The 18,945-nt window shown below is 41.7% G+C and overlaps 2 protein-coding genes across 6 annotated transcripts in view; one reads left to right on the plus strand and one right to left on the minus strand.

Moving 5' to 3' along the window:
• The window catches only part of TUBGCP3 (tubulin gamma complex component 3), a 95,030-nt gene extending 77,216 nt beyond the window's left edge, over window positions 1-17,814 (plus strand). For 4 of the 5 annotated variants that reach the window (XR_014789236.1, XM_084844615.1, XM_084844617.1 and 1 more), the window contains 3 exons: window positions 198-338; window positions 1,239-1,355; window positions 2,014-17,814. Coding sequence is in view for 4 of the 5 variants with exons in the window: in XM_084844615.1 (XP_084700741.1) it covers window positions 198-338; window positions 1,239-1,355; window positions 2,014-2,172 (417 nt within the window). In the remaining variant the exon portion in view is untranslated. The remainder of the gene's footprint in view (window positions 1-197; window positions 339-1,238; window positions 1,356-2,013) is intronic. The other variant, XM_084844621.1, reaches the window with a different exon arrangement.
• Window positions 2,263-10,002, minus strand: LOC146350261 (uncharacterized). Its single transcript, XM_084844623.1, has 3 exons — window positions 9,937-10,002; window positions 6,344-6,494; window positions 2,263-5,205 (listed from the first exon to the last, which is right to left on the minus strand). The coding sequence occupies exons 1-3, from the start codon at window positions 9,977-9,979 to the stop codon at window positions 4,158-4,160; spliced, it is 1,242 nt and encodes a 413-aa protein (XP_084700749.1). The 5' UTR covers window positions 9,980-10,002; the 3' UTR covers window positions 2,263-4,157.
• Window positions 17,815-18,945: the final 1,131 nt, after the last annotated feature.

Consider the following 18,945-nt stretch of genomic DNA (forward strand, 5'->3'; position numbering starts at 1 on the left):
CTCAACCTGTTTGGTGATGTTCAGAGACAATCTGTGTGCTCAAACAACATTGCCGTGTATCTCTTTGCTGTAAAAGGAAACACTAACAGAGCAGTACTTCAACACTTCCTTAGAACCTGTCTGGTAAACCTTAGTTTATTTTTAAACATTTCATTTTTAGGACTTTGATTTTCTTTTCATCTTGCAATTTTTTATAGATGCTTCTCAACCAGCTTCGAGCCGTCTTTGATCAGATTCTTGGGTTTCAAAATGCCCAAGATACAATGTACCGAGCTGCCTTGGAGGAGTTGCAACTACGGTTGCAGTTTGAAGAAAGAAAAAAAGAACGAGAACTTGAGGTACAGGGGGTTTCAGTCACACTTTAAGAGAGGCAGCTATTTGGATACAATAGGGTGCTTATGTTTTTAAACTGTCCTCCTAATATCCCCTCTTTTCCTTCAAATGATTGGGTAAATGTTTGTATATGGTAGAGACATGCAAAGCAATTCTATGCATGTTTACTCAGGTGTAAATCCCACTATGCTCAATGGGACTTGCTCCTAGGAATGTAGGCATAGGGTTGCAACCTTACACTCTCATCTAAATTAAATCTGGATTATGGGATATACTGGAGGCCATAGTGGACAATGAGCCAGAAGCTCAAACCTTAACTTCCCCATAAAAATGTACTTGCAGGTTTCCTAGTCCCCCAAACTGGAATTTTTAATTCATGCGTGCTATACTGTTTCTCACAACATTTCTTCCAATTAACTTCTTGGCTCCTAAGCTTGAGAAATCACCAGCCAGAATTGAAGACACTAACTATGGGTTGAAAGTGAGCAAGTGTGCTGGTTCCCAACTGCTCACTTGCTTCTGGTGCGCTAAACAACCCAGGGACACTCCATCCTGGGCTGTTCTCTGTGACATCTGAACACAGCATTCTGGATTGTTGACGGAGACACAACCCAGAGTTATAACCCATGGGTTGTTCCTGGATGTCACAGAGAACAACCCAGGGACAGAGTATCCCTGGCTTGTTTAGCGCACCAAAAATAGGCAACCAGTGGGGAGCCAGCATGTTCACTCGTTCCTGCTCACTCCCAAACAAATCGTGGTTAACAAACTGTGGGTTGTTTCATTGTGTGAACTGGGACACTCTGTCTTACTAGTCAATCTAAGAAAATCAGTCTGCAGCTTCATTTACCAAAAGCAGATATATCTTGGTTGTGCAGCCCATTTTTTACATTTGTGTTCTTAAGGGTGAATGGGGAGTAACAGCTTCAGAACAGGAAGAAGAGATGAAAAGGATTAAAGAATTTCAAGATTCAATACCAAAAATGTGTTCACAGCTGCGACTACTTACCCATTTCTATCAGGTATTTTTAAGATTAAGGATGATTTTTTTATGTTAATGCACTACTAGTAGGTATCTTTTGTCTGTTTTAAAGTAAATATGGTTTTAATGCAGCATTATCCAAGCCAATTCAGGATTTGGAAGACGACAGTAACAGTAAAAGTATGGTTGCTTTATGATTCCATTATGGTACCTTAGGGAATGTGACATTTGTCCTGAATAGAGGGGGAATAATCAAGCACAGCATAGAGGTTGCTCCTGATATAAAAGTGCTGACATAAACGATTGTACTCCAGAGTCTGAGTTATGCTGGACCATTACTACCATAGATAAAATAATGTCTGTCTACATGAGGCATTCTTGCTGGCACAAATTTCATGGCCACCCTGGCACTAATTTCAGTGGGTTGTTAACTGCTCTCACTTTGTTGAAGCTTTCCCCACATTAAATCAAGAGTGAATTGAACAACTTTCTAATTGCTTTTGTATGGATGGGACATTAAGCATTATAGGAGCTGGCTGTCCCTTGCAACAGACCAGTTTCCATTTGTTTCTTTCTTTGAGATTTTCAAGGGTTACTTTAGAACAATGACACGATTCGCACACTCATTCCGTTACACTCAAATGTTAATATTTGTGAGTTCTTATGAATCTCTTATGAATTTCTCCTTTTTCTTTCAGGGCATTGTGCAGCAGTTTTTGGTGTTACTGACCACCAGTTCTGATGAAAGCCTCCGATTTCTTAGCTTTAGATTGGATTTCAATGAACATTATAAAGCTAGGGAACCTAGGCTTAGGGTCTCTTTGGGCACTAGAGGGCGACGTAATTCACACACGTAATTCACTCTCTGCAATGACTGTAACCAGGATCACTGAAGTGTAACCGTTGTTGGATGTGGCAGTCAAGGCCGGCATACTAAAACCAAATGGCATGCAATAGGTGTTTGTCATTATTGCAAGCAACCTGTTTTCAGTCATGTGATTGTACAACACTAGTGCAGAAAGCAACAAGGCTTACTTCCTATATTTAATGGTTGATATTATTAAATGGGTTTAAATTGTTACAATTTTGTTTTAATTTATTAACAAATCATAACATTTTGTTTGGGGCTTTTGAAGCATATTCCACAGTAATTTTAAATTTATCTCCAGGCCATTTTATCCACTTGCAGAAAGCACTGTTTCCTTGAACACTAAGCAGGGTTATAATTTTCCATTTCAGCTTACAAACTACTTTTGTTTAAAACCTGCCAGGTTAGGATCCAGTCAGAAAATCTGTATCTGAGTTCTTTTTCAGTGTTGTGGTGTACTTGACTGTGTGGAGAAAATCTGTCACTTAAAATTATTTACATTAATGTTTTCAACATTTTCAAAACAATGATTTATTTTTCCAGAAATTTTTTAACTGCTATACAGAAACAGATATTAGAGACATAACAGGAGTAACATACAACAAATATCCTAAAAATAAAGTTAAAACCTCAGTGCTCTCAAGTAATGAAACATGTAAATATTGAATAGATGTGAATGAAGTATTTTGTGTTCAAATCTGATGTATTAGAAATTAATTTGGATAATGAAGACTACTTATTTCTCTTTCCTTGCCTATTTTTCCATTGTAAATATTTATATATTGCTGTCCAGATGCTAGGGGGAAACATTTTTGTAAAGAAGTCACTATATATCAAGTCATTCAATTATCCATTTGTTATATTCACAGGTGAAAGCTTAGAAAATAAACACAATTATCTTTCAGACATTTTATCTGTTTCTTCTAACTGGAAAAGTACTTGTCCTTGATAAGATAGAAATATATAATAAAGTTAGTTTTGAATTTATAGGGCCTTCTTTTCTTTAACTTGTCTGATACCTTTTCAGAATATCAAACTGCTTAGGCCAGTCTGTTTGTCTTGCCAGGTTCCAAGATGAATGGACAGCACCTTCCTGAATAATCACCTTGAATTACATCTCAGACATGGGAATTCTTGGCTGAAGAATCAATGGACTTTGAGCTCATTCTAAAAGCTTTATGAGTTTGCTCTCTGGGTTCTTCTTAGACCTAGTTCATAATTACTTCAGTTGCATAGTCTGTAGGACAGCCTCCCTAACCTGGTGCCCTCCAGATGTTTTGGACTTCAACTCAGCCAGTATGCTCAATGGCCAGAAATGCTGGGAATTGTTGTTCCAAAACAACTGGAGGGTATACCAAGTTGGGGAACACTACTGTAGAGCCAGGAGTGTCTCATACTACTACTGGTTCTCTGCAAATAATAATATATGAACTGGCCCATAGCACCTGGCATTTTGGGTTTTTCCCTCAGTAAGGGGTTTTTTTTTAAATAGAAAAAGCCAAAAGCTAAATCACATTCTGTCCTAGATTCCCAGTTCCTCTTAAACCACATGCATATAGATGTGTGGACTATACTCATCCTTTGCTTCAACATAATGGTACTAATTAACCTAGACCTGAAATACTCAATGCACACGCAATTTTGCATTCACTTACATATTACAAAGAACGATACATCCTTGCAAAGTGCAGTGCTCAAGTTGAGTCCACTTTTTCAAAATGGAAATTGATGCCTGATAAAGGAAGTGGCATATATGACACTTAAAGCATGTTAATTTAATTGCACAAATCGAAGAGGCTAGATTAGCAACTCCTGCAACTCAATATCAAACCTACTTTTTATTATTCATAAGCATGATTGCAACATGTGTCCTCCAGGATACTATAGGGTTCCATCATGATTAACCATGGTAAAAACATTAGGACGGAATGCTTCTGGACCCTGATCAAGCAGAACAAGTAACTCCTTACTCCTCTAGTCAGAATATGAATCTGTACTAGAACCACCTTTGAGATGCTGGTAACATGCACATGCAGAAACATCATGTTGGGACAGTCTTGACTCATGAGTGTTTTCATTAGTGTCTAAAGCACTGGAAACGTTTGAAGAATCACAAACCCAACCTGAATTGCTGTAACATGGATGCTTAGATGAACCATTTGTGTGCACCCTTTTGGGTTCTGTGGATTTGGGTCTATGCCTGGAGGATCTTTGGTGTGAACTTTTTCTATAAGGAACGGTATCTTTGTCTTGAAGCTTTTTATAGTCGTGATCTTTAGGTTTACTATGCTGTTCTCGATTGTTACAGGAAGTATGATTCATTTTGAATGTTCTAGATTGTACTTTGAGGTTTTCACCCATGTTGTCAATTGAAGGTAAACCGTAATCAGGTGATTCCCCTAAAGATTCAGCTGGGGGAAGTAAGTCAGTCTTTCTTGAGAGGCAGCCAGGAGAGAAAACTGTTTCAACAGGCTGGATTTCTAAAGGCTTTATGACATCTTCATAATCTGTTAAAAAAATTGTTGGCGGTGAACTTAAGTTGTTGTTGTTCTGATTTTCAGTGTCAACATTCTGATTTTCAGCGTAGACGTTCTGATTTTCAGCGTAGACGTTGTTCTGATTTTCAGTGTAGACGTTGTTCTGATTTTCAGTGTAGACGTTGTTCCGATTTTCACTGTTGACGTTGTTCCGATTTTCACTGTCGACGTTGTTCCGATTTTCACTGTCGACGTTGTTCCGATTTTCAGTGTCGACGTTGTTCCGATTTTCAGTGTCGACGTTGTTCCGATTTTCAGTGTCGACGTTGTTCCGATTTTCAGTGTCGACGTTGTTCCGATTTTCAGTGTAGTCGTTGATCTGATTTTCAGTGTCGACGTTGTTCTGATTTTCAGTGTAGACGTTGTTCTGATTTTCAGTGTAGACAGTGTTATCTTCTAGTTGTTGGCTTCCCTTTTCTTCAGTTGATGTGACTTGATCAGGTTCATCTTTCTTGCCAGTGCTGGGATTTGTTGTAACAGGCTCCCTATGATAATAATGAAATGGTTTAACACCCCAAAAAAACCCTTTATAAAGGAAGGCTATAAATATCAAACAGCGATTAGCCAATCTTGTTGCCAAAGGACCAGTCTAGAGTAGATTGCAGGCACCAAATCATTTCCCTCCTCCTCACTTGTTTTTTTTTTAGAGGAGGGAGGCTTCAGGGAACGTATGGACAGTTTCAGAGCTGCCAGTCATCCTACTCACTCCCCTCCTCAGTGTCAGCAATGAGAGGGTTGGATGGACCTACAAAGCTCCTTGTAGGTAATAGCAGGGTATGTCCAACTTGTGGTTCCAGAAGCTGTGTCAGACACATTATACATGATTATAAAATTTATATAGATAACATATTTAATGAAATCCTAAAATGTATTAAGCTAGTACAAATGTGCATATTTTTTTTGTTTACTGCTCTTGAGGGAGCTCAGAGCAGGGTTTTTAGCCTAAAAATCTCTATGAAAAAGATTAGGCTAAGAGATAGTTGCCCAAGGCCCTGGAGGAAGCTTTATGGCTGAGTTAAGATTTCCACCCTTTGCAGATCCAAACCAACTATATAACATTTGTGTTCGTTGAAGGGATAGAGAATATACAGATGTGTGCTAATGACAAGCAAAGGTAATCATTGTTAAGTTCTGGGAGTATTTCTGTATTTCATCTGCAAAAAAGAGAGAGTGGGAAATGGACCAGGTTCTGCAGAGTATTGATGTGCCAAGCTGAACATGCAGCTTGAACATGAAAAGTGTGATGTTAGCATATCATGACACACTACAATTACAGCATGGTGTTCTATAGTGGCATTACACTGGTGTTGCATGAAGATACAGCAATATATGTACTTTTAGAATTGAGATGCATATCTGATTATTTTTTACCATTACAAAGTAATGCTTTGTGTTCCAGAATTAAAGCCAGTTATCATTCAGCTTCAACATTCTGATTCTTAGATAGCTATGCCAGCAAAAGCTGCATTTGATTGGCTGTATCCACCACTGCGCCAATTGTCACCATCACATGATATCAGTGTTATAAGTGTACAAATGTCAAGGATTGGGATGCAAGTTGTGAGGCAGCAATTTCAAAGATACATTGATATGAGGGGAGGAGAGAATGAAGCAGTGACTTACTGCTGCTGCTTCTTCACAAATAATGAAGAGTATATGTGCACAAGCACTATTACAGCCAAGATCAAACTAGTGACAGCTACACAGGCTATGATGATGTGCTTTAGTAGGTCTTTAAGGTCTGCAGCCTTTGCTCTTTTCTTGTCCTGGATACCTAAAGGGACATGACACAGAACAGTATCATATTCAGAATCCAACAATGCTACATAAATGGTGCTGTAATTCATGGCAATGTTGTGGGAATTTTGTTGCTCTAGCTAAGCTTTTAATGTCAGATGCCTCCCCACCCCCCACATACAAGTTACGTAAGCCAGTGTACTATAGGATACAGGCCATTTAAACACTTCTTCACTCTAAGCTATTTGGTATGGCTATAGAAAATGCACAGATTTTGTAAAGTTCATCTACGATGGAGTTAAGATAGAGTCAAAGCCTGCTTGGTTCGTTTTTCCCTTAACCAGTCACAGCAATACTTAGGCATACATAGATTCTGTTCACATCAATAAAAGCCTCATCAGAAAGAATTGGGTCTTAAATGTCAACATTAGAGTCAGCAAGCTCCCCTAAGCTCCTATTGGATTGGCTCATAAATGAGCCATGCGATTTTCTCCGAAATCAGTATATAGCTTGGCTAATTCCTAAGCCACTCTGGGTAATTCTTCAAATGAGCCCCTAGCAAAGCAACAGACATTCCTCTATGGCTTTGCTTGGGGGCTGCTTTGAAGAGTTAGCCCTTGCAGGACCCTTTGCATAAGTGGCCACCCTGCAGAGGTGGGCTTTTGTTCCCCAGACCTAGTTTCCGGAGGTCAGTTTTTTAGCTGTTAATTCTTTTCCAGGTCTCATTTTGAATGGAGCTGTGGGGAAAAATCAGGGGATTCTCTTGTTCGCATCTACTTTGCGTATTTGCTACCAGGCTTTAAGGTTTCAGTACTTAGCCCTAAACAACTTGGGAACCGGATACCTGAGAAAGCGCCTTCTCCCTTACCAACCTGCCCGGTCACTGAGGTTAGTGGAGGGCTTGCTCTTGGTGGTTCCATATGGACCTATGGCCCGATTTGAATCCACCAGAAGAGCCTTCAGTGTGGTGGCCCACTTTCTTTGGAATTCCCTGTCCGTGGAGGTCAGGCAGGCACCAACACTGCGTTGTTTCTGGTGTCCCTTGAGAACAGGAGGCATTCCTTGATTGATCAGTTACAGTTTTTATTGGCATTGTGTTTTTAAACAAGTATAATTTGAATGTGTTTTAATCTTTTTATTCTTTTACCTTTTGTGTGTGTGTTCACCGCTCCAAAATCTGTTCTAGATATGGAGCAGTATATACAGATTGCAAATAAAATAAATAAATAATTACGAAACCCTAAAGATCATTTCCAGGCTTGAACCCCATTAAGTTCATCAGCATTACTAGCAGGGGTGTGGTTAAGCACTCAAAAGATTCAAGGCCCAGGCCCATGGGACATAAATCTGCATAAAATGTGCATATGCTAATTTATGTATGCCATTTTAGAAATTATTAGGATATATTTAAGTTTCAGAGAAGGCAAAACCAGCCAATTAATTTCCCATCCAAATCACCCCAATTGAAAAGTTTTTTTCTAAGTTTAATTGACAGGTACTGTGATGGGGATGGGGTGTCACAGTGCACAGGGTGAACCCTTTCCTCCCACACTGTGATCCCCCTGAAATCACCCCTCTTGGCATGGCATTTAAGCTTAGAAAAAGGCTTCAAAGAGCACCAATGGAAGAATTTTGTCCTAGGCTTAATTGCCATGTGCCCTGGGGGTGATCTTTGGAGGGGGATTGAAGCATGTGAGTAGGGGAAGATTAACCTTTCCTTCAGCTGTGATCTCCCCCAAAATCATCCCCCCCGCCTCATGATGGATAAGTTGCGGGGGGGGGGGGGGCTTTTTCATTGGCACCAATGGACATTCAGTTCTCTGGAAAAGAGCTTGGGGTCCAGGCCCAGCAACACAACTTCATGGACTACAGCCACTTCATCAGATGCATGAACTGTCTATGAAAGCTTATGTTACAATACATTTGTTAATCTTTAAATGTGCCACAAGACACTGTTTTTTCTGCAACAGACTAACAATGCTACCCCTCTGCAAATCATTAGGTGGATGAAAACTGTTGTTAGAACCCTTCAAATTATATGCTAGGGCTGTAGGCTATCGCTTCTCTGTCCCTTACACAAAAACTTTTTTCCAGTACTCCTGTGCTATGGGGTTTTCTTCAGCAATGCCACTTGGTGATATGGTTCACCAACTCTTATTTATGTGTCTCATCTTCATTCTCTCCCCATCCCCTTCCCCAACCAGCTTTTCCTCCATTCTTGATCCATTTTCTCTATAGCCTCCTGTTTTTAAGGTGCAGGCATAATGGAGAGAAGAAACATTTCCAAAATCCAATTTCACTGTGTTCATTTTTATCCCATCTATCTTGAGTATAAAAATGACATTTTCTGCTCCAGAAATCAGTTGGGATCCTATTTAGTATTTAGGACTGAACAGTTAGGGGATATGTCACTTTTCCCTAAGGGCTATGTGTGCTGACTCCACCATACCTCCAGATCTCACTGCCGCAGAGCCAAGGGACTCAAGCTTGATCTTCAGTTTGGATACTCTGCCAATACTTGGCTTCAGACCCAAGCTACAGAAGCCCAGAGAAATCAGCACACACAAAAGCTGGGCATATATTCCACTAAATCTGGCAAGCAGGAGCAATGCCCCGAAGCCTGCCAGCCCTTAAGCCTTTGGTACAGCCGCACTGCTCTGGCATCCAAAATCCAGCATTTACACTGGGGTTTGTAGCTTTTACCTCATGATAAAAAAAATGCACACTAATGCTATTAAAAATCTCTGTTTTCACTGAGTCTGACTACAAAGATGAAATGTTTCTCTTGGGACCAAGTCAATCACATAGAGCTTAACTGGATGTGGACAGAGCTGCTTGTCTTAATAGTCATTACTCTTTAGTGTAGCAGTAGGTTGTTCTATGTATTTTATCTATTGCACCTAGTTCTGTTGATAAGGGTGATACTAAAGGTAGAGTTTCACTGCTCAAGTATACATCTTCACATAGTTTGCTTTTGCCTGGTGTGGTGGATTTTGAAACTAAAAGCTCTGCAGCTGGCTTACAACATTAAATGAAGTCAACAAAGCAGTACCTTTTCATTGTTGTCTACAGCTCTGATTTACATGTCTTCCTTTATTAGAGGTTTAAAGCGTGGCTTAAGGAACCCAACAACAAAAAATCTGCCCTGTTAATTATGTAATTGAGGTCTAGGCAAACAAATTGCCACAGCCATAGAAAAATGTTTGCTCTCTTTCAGCTGAATACACACAAAATGCGTTTTAGCAGAATAAACCCAACTGAAAGGCATAAATCAAGTGTTTAAAAATAGCAAACTACTGCTATCCCCATTCTAAGTCAATAAACACAGGACAACAGAGCTGAAATTATACCCCTGATGTATTAGGTAATGCTCGCTTTCACTGAACTACAGAACATTATAGGAAGATGAGCAGGGGAGAGCAAGCTGTTTACTCTGTAAATCTACCTTATCTAAAAACTTAATGGGGTGTTTTATTTACCTTCATACTTCTCAAAGAATTCAAATCTTTTGGCATCATTCATGTCTTCATTTGTCACTTCTATTCTCAAGTCTGTAAAAATGAAAATGTAAATAGTAACAGCAGTTCAGTGTATTACCACTCACTGTTGGCTTTTAGGTGACAAAGTGAAACCTTTTTTATTTCAAAACTTTTCAAACTGAATGTACAGCTTTGAGGCTTATTTTATTTTACTATTACTGACATTTTATTCTATAGTTATTTATTTTAAAAAATTCTTGGCCGCCTTTCAGGGCAGAAGCCCTCCCAAGGCAGCTTACAGCAATAAAATACATAAAAAACAGTTAAAATATTAAGTGATAAAAACATAAACACAATAAAACAGCAATAAAAGCCAACAACAAAACCAGCAGCAACAACAGCCTTACTGTTTCACTTTTAGAATTGGGTTTCTTTATACTTTGTGTGTGCATGTGTGCGTGCGCACACACACAGAGTGAATTGCCTTCAGTACCTCATGAGCCATAATGTAGGATAAAAATCAAACCTATAAAGATGGAGCAAGGTTAGATGGACGTCTCAACAGAACTTGGTGGAGGCATGCTAGCAAATGTACTGCACATTCTCCCCAGGGAATGTGCTGTACATTCGCTGATCAATTACCATCAAGATGTCCAGCAGGAAGGGGGGGAGGGTGTCAGTCAAGGTGGGGCTGTTTGGGATCATGCTTGCAGCCAATGCTTGGGAAACAACAGTGCTAGGGTGTATTTGGAGGGAACAAAGGTTTGGTGGTGTATTCTCCCCACAATTTACTGTTGACCTATAGCCAATGTCAAACTCCCACTTTCCCACAGGCTACTTCTATCAGACGACCTTTTATGTTCTCTGGAGCAGTGACTTCTAGGTCAAAATGGGTTTAGAAGAACAGCTTACTACAGAACAGTAAGGTACAGCTGTCTCTTCCACTCCTACCACTTCATTTCTGTGATCTTTACTCAAGGTTTCAAATCTGGCCCACGCACAACTGGATATTTGCTGATCTGGTTTGTGTAAGCAAAATGTTTTGGAAAGAAAACATCCCCCTTAATGACTAGGTTGCTCTAAGCATGCTTAACAGGGAATAGATGAAGCTGAAGAGTAGGTCTTTACCATAGACAAAATAGCAGAGATAACTGTTTAATAATGAATTTACTTGGAACTGGAGTTGCTTTAAATGGTGGATTCCATGGTGTTTCATTTGAGACCTGTGCAATATTACTTTCTCCTGGGGAAAACTCCATCGGCATCTTGTCTTCATCTTTGCTGGAATCTGTTTCTTCTGTAGTATGACAGAATTCTTAGATGTATATTTAAAAAAAACCTCAACAAGCATCCCACAAAACAAAAGTTGATCATAATTAATTACATTAGTACCTGTGCAAAAAGGGGCCTTTCTGCACAACTGATTCTTTGTGAAATAAATGCGTATTTGCTATTTTTTGTACTCAAGTCAACATGTCTTAACAAGGTGTTTTTGTTTCAGGGGTGTCATGTTTTCCAAACAGAGTGCAATGTACTGTATCTGTGAAAATGTAGTATTTTCCTCAGACAGCACATCCAGATAGCACATCCAGCAAATGTAGTTCAAACCTGAAAAGCTAACTATCTGCTAACTTTGGTACATTCTTGTTTTCAACAAATTCCTTGCAAGGAGGGAGAAGTCCTCTGCCTGTATGGCAGAGAGCCTTCCTAGATGAGCAATGGACAGCCGTTGTTCATTTGTTGTACAAGATCCAGATATTCCTCCTCAAGAAAGTACTTTTGGGGGGGCAACATCAATGTCCAATATATTACTGTTGGAAAAAAGTGCGGTATTTTTTGTGACTAGCAAGGTGACTACAACTTGGGGTACTTGATGGAATGTGGCTGAGTTGTCCTTGATTAGTTAGTGCCTTTGCCATTGTGATGACTAGGCTTCTGCAAATGTGCTTGCCAGCTCTCTGTAGGTGAGGAGGAATCTCTTTCTAGTGATTCACCTTTGTGGACAAGGGTAGACATCCCTCCCTCCTTGATGGTGGAGGAGAAAGGGGTCCCTCACTTTGTCGATCTAGTCAGGAGATACAGAACAAGCTGTTCCTGCAGTCCCCTAGCATGTGCAGTAGTAGGAAGGGGAAGGAATCTGTCACTCACCTCCCAAGAGGCTGGAAAGTACTCAGAATAGCTAGAGAAATTCACACCACTTTTGAGTGCCTTTAGACCCAGTGCATGATTTTGCATCTCCTCCAAGGGAAGGAAGCAGTCTCTTGCCCCATTCTGTGCTTGGTGGTGGTGGTGTGGATTCCGAAACAAAGAGAGATTCTCAGTGCTTCTGAACCCCTGATCTTTTCTCTCACCTTGTCCTCAAGAGAGGCAGGGTTGTTCACTCAAGCTGCCTGGGATTGGCAGGCACTCAGAAATACTGAGAGAGAGTCTAATCACTTCTGAATGTGCTCCCTGAGGTAAGTGAATGACATCACTCTTTCAGAGGACTGCGGGATGAGGAAGGAACAGCCTGTCCCCTTGCACCAAGCTGGAAGGTAGCATGAATATGTCATAGCCTTATTCTGCAAGGGGTGAGAGGTTCACCCCTCACCCCTCTAACGTGTGCTAGAGGATTAGGGCCAGGAGGAGATGAGTCAGGGGCTGATGACAACAAATAATGAGCTGGCCAACCAAAATGTGTGAATCCCTACTGATGACAAGTGATGGAGCCTCCCTTCTAATGCCCTGGGGCTGCTGTGACAGCAACCCCAGTACCAGTACTCTCTGCAAAAGAGGGACTTGCATGGCAGATGACATAGTGGGGGTCTCAAGGCAAAGGGTGAAGAAGCCCCTCATTAGTCTTTGTTTCTCTCCTATACACAGAAGCTCACTTTGCCTCCAGACTTTAGCTGGACTTGCAGCAAAGGTAAAACTGACAACAGGCTTCTGCAGACTTTGCTTAACATTTCCGTTTCTGTGTGTTTCCCCTCTTTGCAGGTGGAGCACTTCCACTCTTGCACATCAATCAAAGGGGGAATAGTCGCAAGACTACACTTGCTTCTCTCCCCCACCCCCAAAGGTATTACACGTGGACTGGATATCATTCTATTGCCTCTGAATTGGACTTGTGAGAAAAGAGCATACTCACAAAGTACATGGTTTGAACGGTTTGTCTAGAAAACTGTAACAGTCCTGGATTTTTGCTTATTGTTAGTCTTACCAATTCACTGCAGAGTAAATTTTGTGCTTTACATTTATTGTGCAAGCATGATGCACAACCAAACATAACTTTAGTTGGATTCTCCTCTTGCAGAGAATTCAGACCCTACTTTCTACTAGTGCAGCATCATTTGCGCTGGTGGAATGACACAGTCGGATACTGCCCCATGTTGGGGAAGGCTGGTCTATGGCAATGTCTGCACTGGGTGCCAACTTGCTTCCAGGCACAATTCAAAGCATTGGTGATGACCTTTAAAATCCTAAATGTTGATGAGACAGGGCCTTCTCAGTGGCTGCACCGATACTGTGGAACACAACACGTCTTACTGGAAACATCCCAATCCAAGACTAAACAAAAGCCTCACTCTGCCCCAGTAGACTTGCAGGGAAGAAAATTAGACTTGATGGGATGCAGAATTTACTCCGCCACAGCCCTAGCACTCTGTGTGGTGAACTATAAGGCATGCATGGCAGCCTACCAACAGTTTTTATGGGAAAACGTGGCAGCCTTCTTTGATAGTCTCCCAGAAGACATCAAAAACCTAATGATGATATTCCAAGCTTAAGTGTACAGGCTCATGGGCCAGAAAATTAACTGTCATGACTCTGGAGTCCAGCAATAACATGGACTCTGAGGCTGAAGAACCAGTGGTGCCAACAGAAGAAACTCCAGGTCCAAGCACCACTGCAGAGCTGCCAGAGATCCCTGAGCCTAGCTCCAGCATCGAACCAGAACCCCCTTCTAGAAGAGCCCCACATTCCGTAGAGCTGATGTGCCAATGTCAGCAGTGTGCCAGGCATGACCTCGTAGAGAGATGGAGGAGTGGTAGGCTACAGCCTAGAGGACTGTCCCTTTAATGCTTCCATTCTGTAGGAAACGGTGGAGTCTGGCACTGTAGCATAAAAGCCTTCAGTTTGGTCTCAGACTTCTCCTGGGTGCTGAAACTTCTGGCCTGCTTTGCCTTGTCACTTTGCTGCCTGTTTCTGACCCGCATGGGCTTCTGCTCAGTCCAGAACAGGACATTAACATAGCCTGCCATATAGCTGTCTGTGGCTCCAAAGCCATGGCATCCACCATCTCTCTGAGATGTCATGCTTGGGTCCTTACCATGGGGCTATACCAGGAGGCTTGCTCAAGAGTGGAAGATCTCTCACTCAGTAGTGAAGGCCTTTTTGGTGCATCTATGGATGTGTCCTGCTTTGACTGTAGCGATCTCTAACTGCAGTGAAGTTAGTAAACCTTCAAACCTACAGTTGGTTATCCAGTGAGGTTCAGGCTACAGAAGTGGTCTAAATCCAGGCAGAAGTCAGAACACAGACAGTCAGTCAAAGAGGATCAGACAACAGTAGCAGTGGTTACGATAACAGGCAAGAGGTCAAACAGAGTAAATCAGTGAGGTACGTTATGCAGTCCAAAAGGTCAGGAAACAGAGCATGGGCATGGTTCAGGAGGCAAGGTACACAGCAGAAGCGGGATGGACAAAGTTGTTCCAATGCTAGCTAGGTTTTTGGTGAAGGTGTTATGCCCAAAGCCTGCTGAATCCCACCCAGGGCTCAACTTCAGTAATCAAGCCTCCCTTTCCAGAGCCTTATTCCCAAGGAGTCACTTTCTCCTGAGGAGACCTTTCTCTGAAAGTGAGCACTCCTTTGCACAGGAACCCTACTAGCCTGTTGCTTGAGGCGACGATGCTCCTGGGGGGTCAGGCAGAGGCAGAGTCCCTTTCCCTTGACAGGGAGGGCCCCGCAACCACCTCCCCTGAAGGCTCAGGCTCTTGTGAGTCTGGTGGCAGTCCTTGGTCTGAGGTGCCCTGGGCTTCTGGGGTCTCTAGGTCTTCCTCTGAGAAGGACTCCTCCAGTTGGGGCATGACAGGATGATACCATTGATCATGTCAATAAAATGAAGACATCTGGCCAAAAGATGGGAATGGGATCCCAATCATCAGCCTCTGCCAACTGACCACATCCATATTGGCAACGCCAATAGCCACCTTGGCACAAACCTGACTCAGGTCTGAATTCAACTCCTAAATAAGGCTCATGCACCTCCTCTCACTCCAGGAGACCCTTTCAGAGAAAATACCACCAACCTACATGAGGTCACCCCCACCCCCCGACTAATATAACAGTGTCTTTGACTCCTACAAATGAGCCTGACCAATGGTTCTCCTACACAAGAACAGACTCGAACCTTTTCTTCCTGCCTGGAGATCCTTCACCACTGATAAACAGATACTCTCTATCATCTCCTGAGGCTATTCCATCAAATCTGATTATACCCCTTCCTACAGGAGGGCACGGAGAGCAAGCAAACTGTGAGCTGTAAGGAATGACCAACTGTTCCTAATTTTTCATAGGGAAAGTAGTGCTACAATCAGACTGCTTCTTTCTTCCAAATGTTGTCTCACAATCCATTTAGCTCAGGGTATCATGCTACTAACTTTCCTTCCTCAACCTACCTCCCCAGTGGACATCAACCATCATTTCCTAGATGTCAGAAGGGCACTCTGCATAGAACATAATCCTTTAGGAACTCTACTTGCTTTTTTGTTTGCCATTCAGGACCTAAAAAGCATTGCCCCAAGTTGTCACAACTCTTCACCAAGTGGGTGGTTTCAGCCATATTTCTCACCTAGCAACTGGCACGCTTACCGACTGCCCTACAAGTATGAGGCCGCTCAACTAGAACCAAAGCATCCTCTGTGGCTTTCTTCAGAGTATTTCACTTCCGCAGTTGTGCAGCTCAGTCTTCTACCTTCATCAAACATTACTGTCTCGATATCGGAGCTTACGCTGATGCAGCTATTGGCAGAGCGGTTCTTTCTTCAATTCTGACATGACTAGGGATGTACGAAACGACTTACCTGTTTCGTTTCGTGACATCCATGGCTCCATGGAGCCACCGGCTGGGGCTGCCCGCAGCAACATCCAGTCGCTGCTGGGCTGCACAGGGACGCATATGGCAGCCACTGTAGCCGTTGCCATTTGCGTCCCTTTTTTTCACCGTGATAGGCTACATAAATATTTACGTAGCTGATCACGGCGACAAAAAGGGAACGCAAATGGTGGCGGCTACGGCGGCCGTCATTTGCATTCTTTTTTTTTTTTTGCCGTGATAGTCTATGTAAATATTTACGTAGCCTATCACAGCCTCCACAGGGACGCAAATGGCATCCCTGAGTTAGCCGTGATAGGCTACATAAGTATTTACGTAGCCTATCATGGGAAAAATCGTGATGTGAATGGCGGCCGCAGATGTGGCTGCCATTCACAAAGCAGTGTGAACGGCACCAGGTAGGTGCTCCGTTTCACGTGCCTTTCGCAGGGTGGTGAAGCAGCGGGGCTTCGTTCCACCACAGATTTTGGGGGGCCGAATGCACTGGCATTCAGCCTCACTGAGATCCGTGGTGGAATTCTCCACCATCCCTAGACGTGACATCTCCCTCCTCCAGTAAATCTGTTGCTTTTCAGTCGCCCGCATGTGTGAGTTACAGAGACTATCAAGAAGAACAGGTTGTTTTCCTATAACTGTGGTTCTACAGGCAGTCATGTATGAACTCATGCAACCCACCCTCCTCCCCACTTCGATGCCTTGATTTCTTTTATTCCTCCACTATGGTGGACTCGGAACTGTGAGGCAGGTGGGATCCATGCCCAGAGCATGCACAAAGGAGGTGGGCAGGACTTCTGCCTAAAACTGTTTAGCTTTGGAATGTTCCGAGTGACGGTTCTGCACAGGCACATATCCATATGTTTGAGTTCACAGATGCCCACTCAGAGAACCACAGTTATAGGTAAGCAACCTGTCCTTTTTTCCTGAACCCGTTCTGAATTGTGATAGGGGAATTTGCTAATCACTAGTTATAACTGCTAGTTCAGCAACTATGTGCAGGGCTGAACATGTAGTTTTTATTTTTTCGAAGTTGTTATCCCTCCACATGGCACAACACTGTAGTGAGGTCTTATCAGCCATGATAGCAATAATCATCTATTTGGGATGTGGTGGACAGAAGCCTTTCCCCTTCTCAAAGCTGTCAGTGCAGTCATCTATGAAATAGTGAGCATGTGCAGATGTGTGTGAACATCTGACTCACAAGCCACTGAGGCTTGAAACTGTGACAATATCTGTCAGCTGAAAAGGATATAGCTCCAGTTTCTGTTCTGGTCTTCTCTGTCTAGTTCATTAAGGCTGCAATCCTATGTCCAGTAACCTGGGAGTAAGTCCTACTGACATAAATGGAACTTACTTCTGAGTAGACATGTATAGGATTGCAGTATACAGGTATTCATTTCTACTCTGTGCAGAACAGCATAGTCTGGCAAATGTATGTTACTAGCCCTGAGTCTTTGGAATAGGGTTAGATAGAAATACAGAAATATAGCATGTGATACCCAGAGTACACAATTACACTCGGTTGTTCCAAACCAGCAAGTGTGAAAGCTGTCTTCAGCACATGTAGTGAATGCAAATGGGTATCCAGCTACATATACCCATCTCCATTGTCCGTGATGTTAATTTAGGCCTCACTGAACTGACTAGATGTGTCATTTCACCCCTCCAAGATGCCCATCAAAATACATTGTCTTAGTTGCTTGTCTTTCATTTTAGTGGAATAACATGACAGCAGTGTTCTATGCCTAAAAAAAAAAAGAAAAGAAAAGTAAAATCGCACTGTAAACTGAGATTTACCTGGGCCTTGACGTTCTTCTGAGGAAAAATCATTTTCCATAAGCATCGATGTCCTCCTCTCACTAGCTGATGAAGACTTCTGAACTTTGTTTTTTAACAAAAGATCAAATTGTAATTCAATTATAAGAACTACACTGAAAAACTGTTATAACACAGGCCATAACAACCATAAGGGCCACTGTAAAATGGTTTCATTTTGGGTTTGGCTTTAATAAAAAAAATTTGGAGAGGGTTGCTGGAAACCATGCCTTGTGCTGGTGATGTTTTTTTTTATTTTCCCATACTGTTATGTTAGTCAGTGTCCTGCTTTTGGTTTGTTGTTAAGCCCTGAAACTGGAAAATGCTATACCATCTTCCAGGACTTACTTTTGCAGATGCATTGCTGAAGAAATTAGAGGATGAACTTACCAGTCATAAGGAGTCATGCTCCTGTAATAAGCTGAAATGTATTAAAATTACCCTAATTTGGGGTTGTTAGATTCCAGTTCCTGTTTTGCTCTGCACCTGATTGGCTTCCCCTTTACTGTCTTTTTCTAGAAAGTCTAGACTTGTTTCTAGTATTTTTTTAAAATAATTTGATTAGTAAGTAATAGAAACATGTGGAGTTGAAGATATTTAGAATTATCATGTATGTAGTAAAGAAATTTTACAGCAATGAAGAAACACATTCTATATCAGTTGATAAATATTTTTTTACATGGGATGTTTTGTTCCCTGATGACTCAAAATGCGTTGGATTATTCTTATTCATACTTTCTCAAAGCACCTTTGAAATGCTTCCATCTGTTTTCTACAACAAGATTTGGGGTAAAACCATTTCCAATAATTTGCAACTTCTCCGTTTATATTAAGTATCCAATTGGTTAAACAATTAACAACTTACTAATTCAGTATATATAGATTTATTGCTTTCAGTTGGTCTAGTTTTTCTGCTTTTTGTATTTATCTTGTGTCATGTTTACATTCTAATTTAAGTTACATTCAAATTTGAGTTCTTTTAAAGGCCATAGGGCTAATATTGCATTAATTAATTGAATTAATGTTCCCCTGTACTCACTGTCCACCCCCCAAATCTGGTATGGCAGGTACTCCAACCCTCTGGAGCAGTTTTTGGGGGTGTATGG

Source organism: Heloderma suspectum, chromosome 3, assembly GCF_057233095.1.
Source record: "Heloderma suspectum isolate Gila_16-S chromosome 3, 16-S_ref, whole genome shotgun sequence".
NCBI classification, from domain to species: Eukaryota; Metazoa; Chordata; class Lepidosauria; order Squamata; family Helodermatidae; genus Heloderma; species Heloderma suspectum.

Excerpts from the sequence above, each read along its gene's own strand:
- LOC146350261 (XM_084844623.1), bottom strand. The coding sequence starts at position 9,979 with ATGAATGATGCCAAAAGATTTGAATTCTTTGAGAAGTATGAAG. Across the intron at positions 6,495-9,936 it reads ATTCTTTGAGAAGTATGAAG|GTATCCAGGACAAGAAAAGA; the intron begins GTAAATAAAACA and ends ATGTCCCTTTAG. Across the intron at positions 5,206-6,343 it reads TTTGTGAAGAAGCAGCAGCA|GGAGCCTGTTACAACAAATC; the intron begins GTAAGTCACTGC and ends TTATTATCATAG.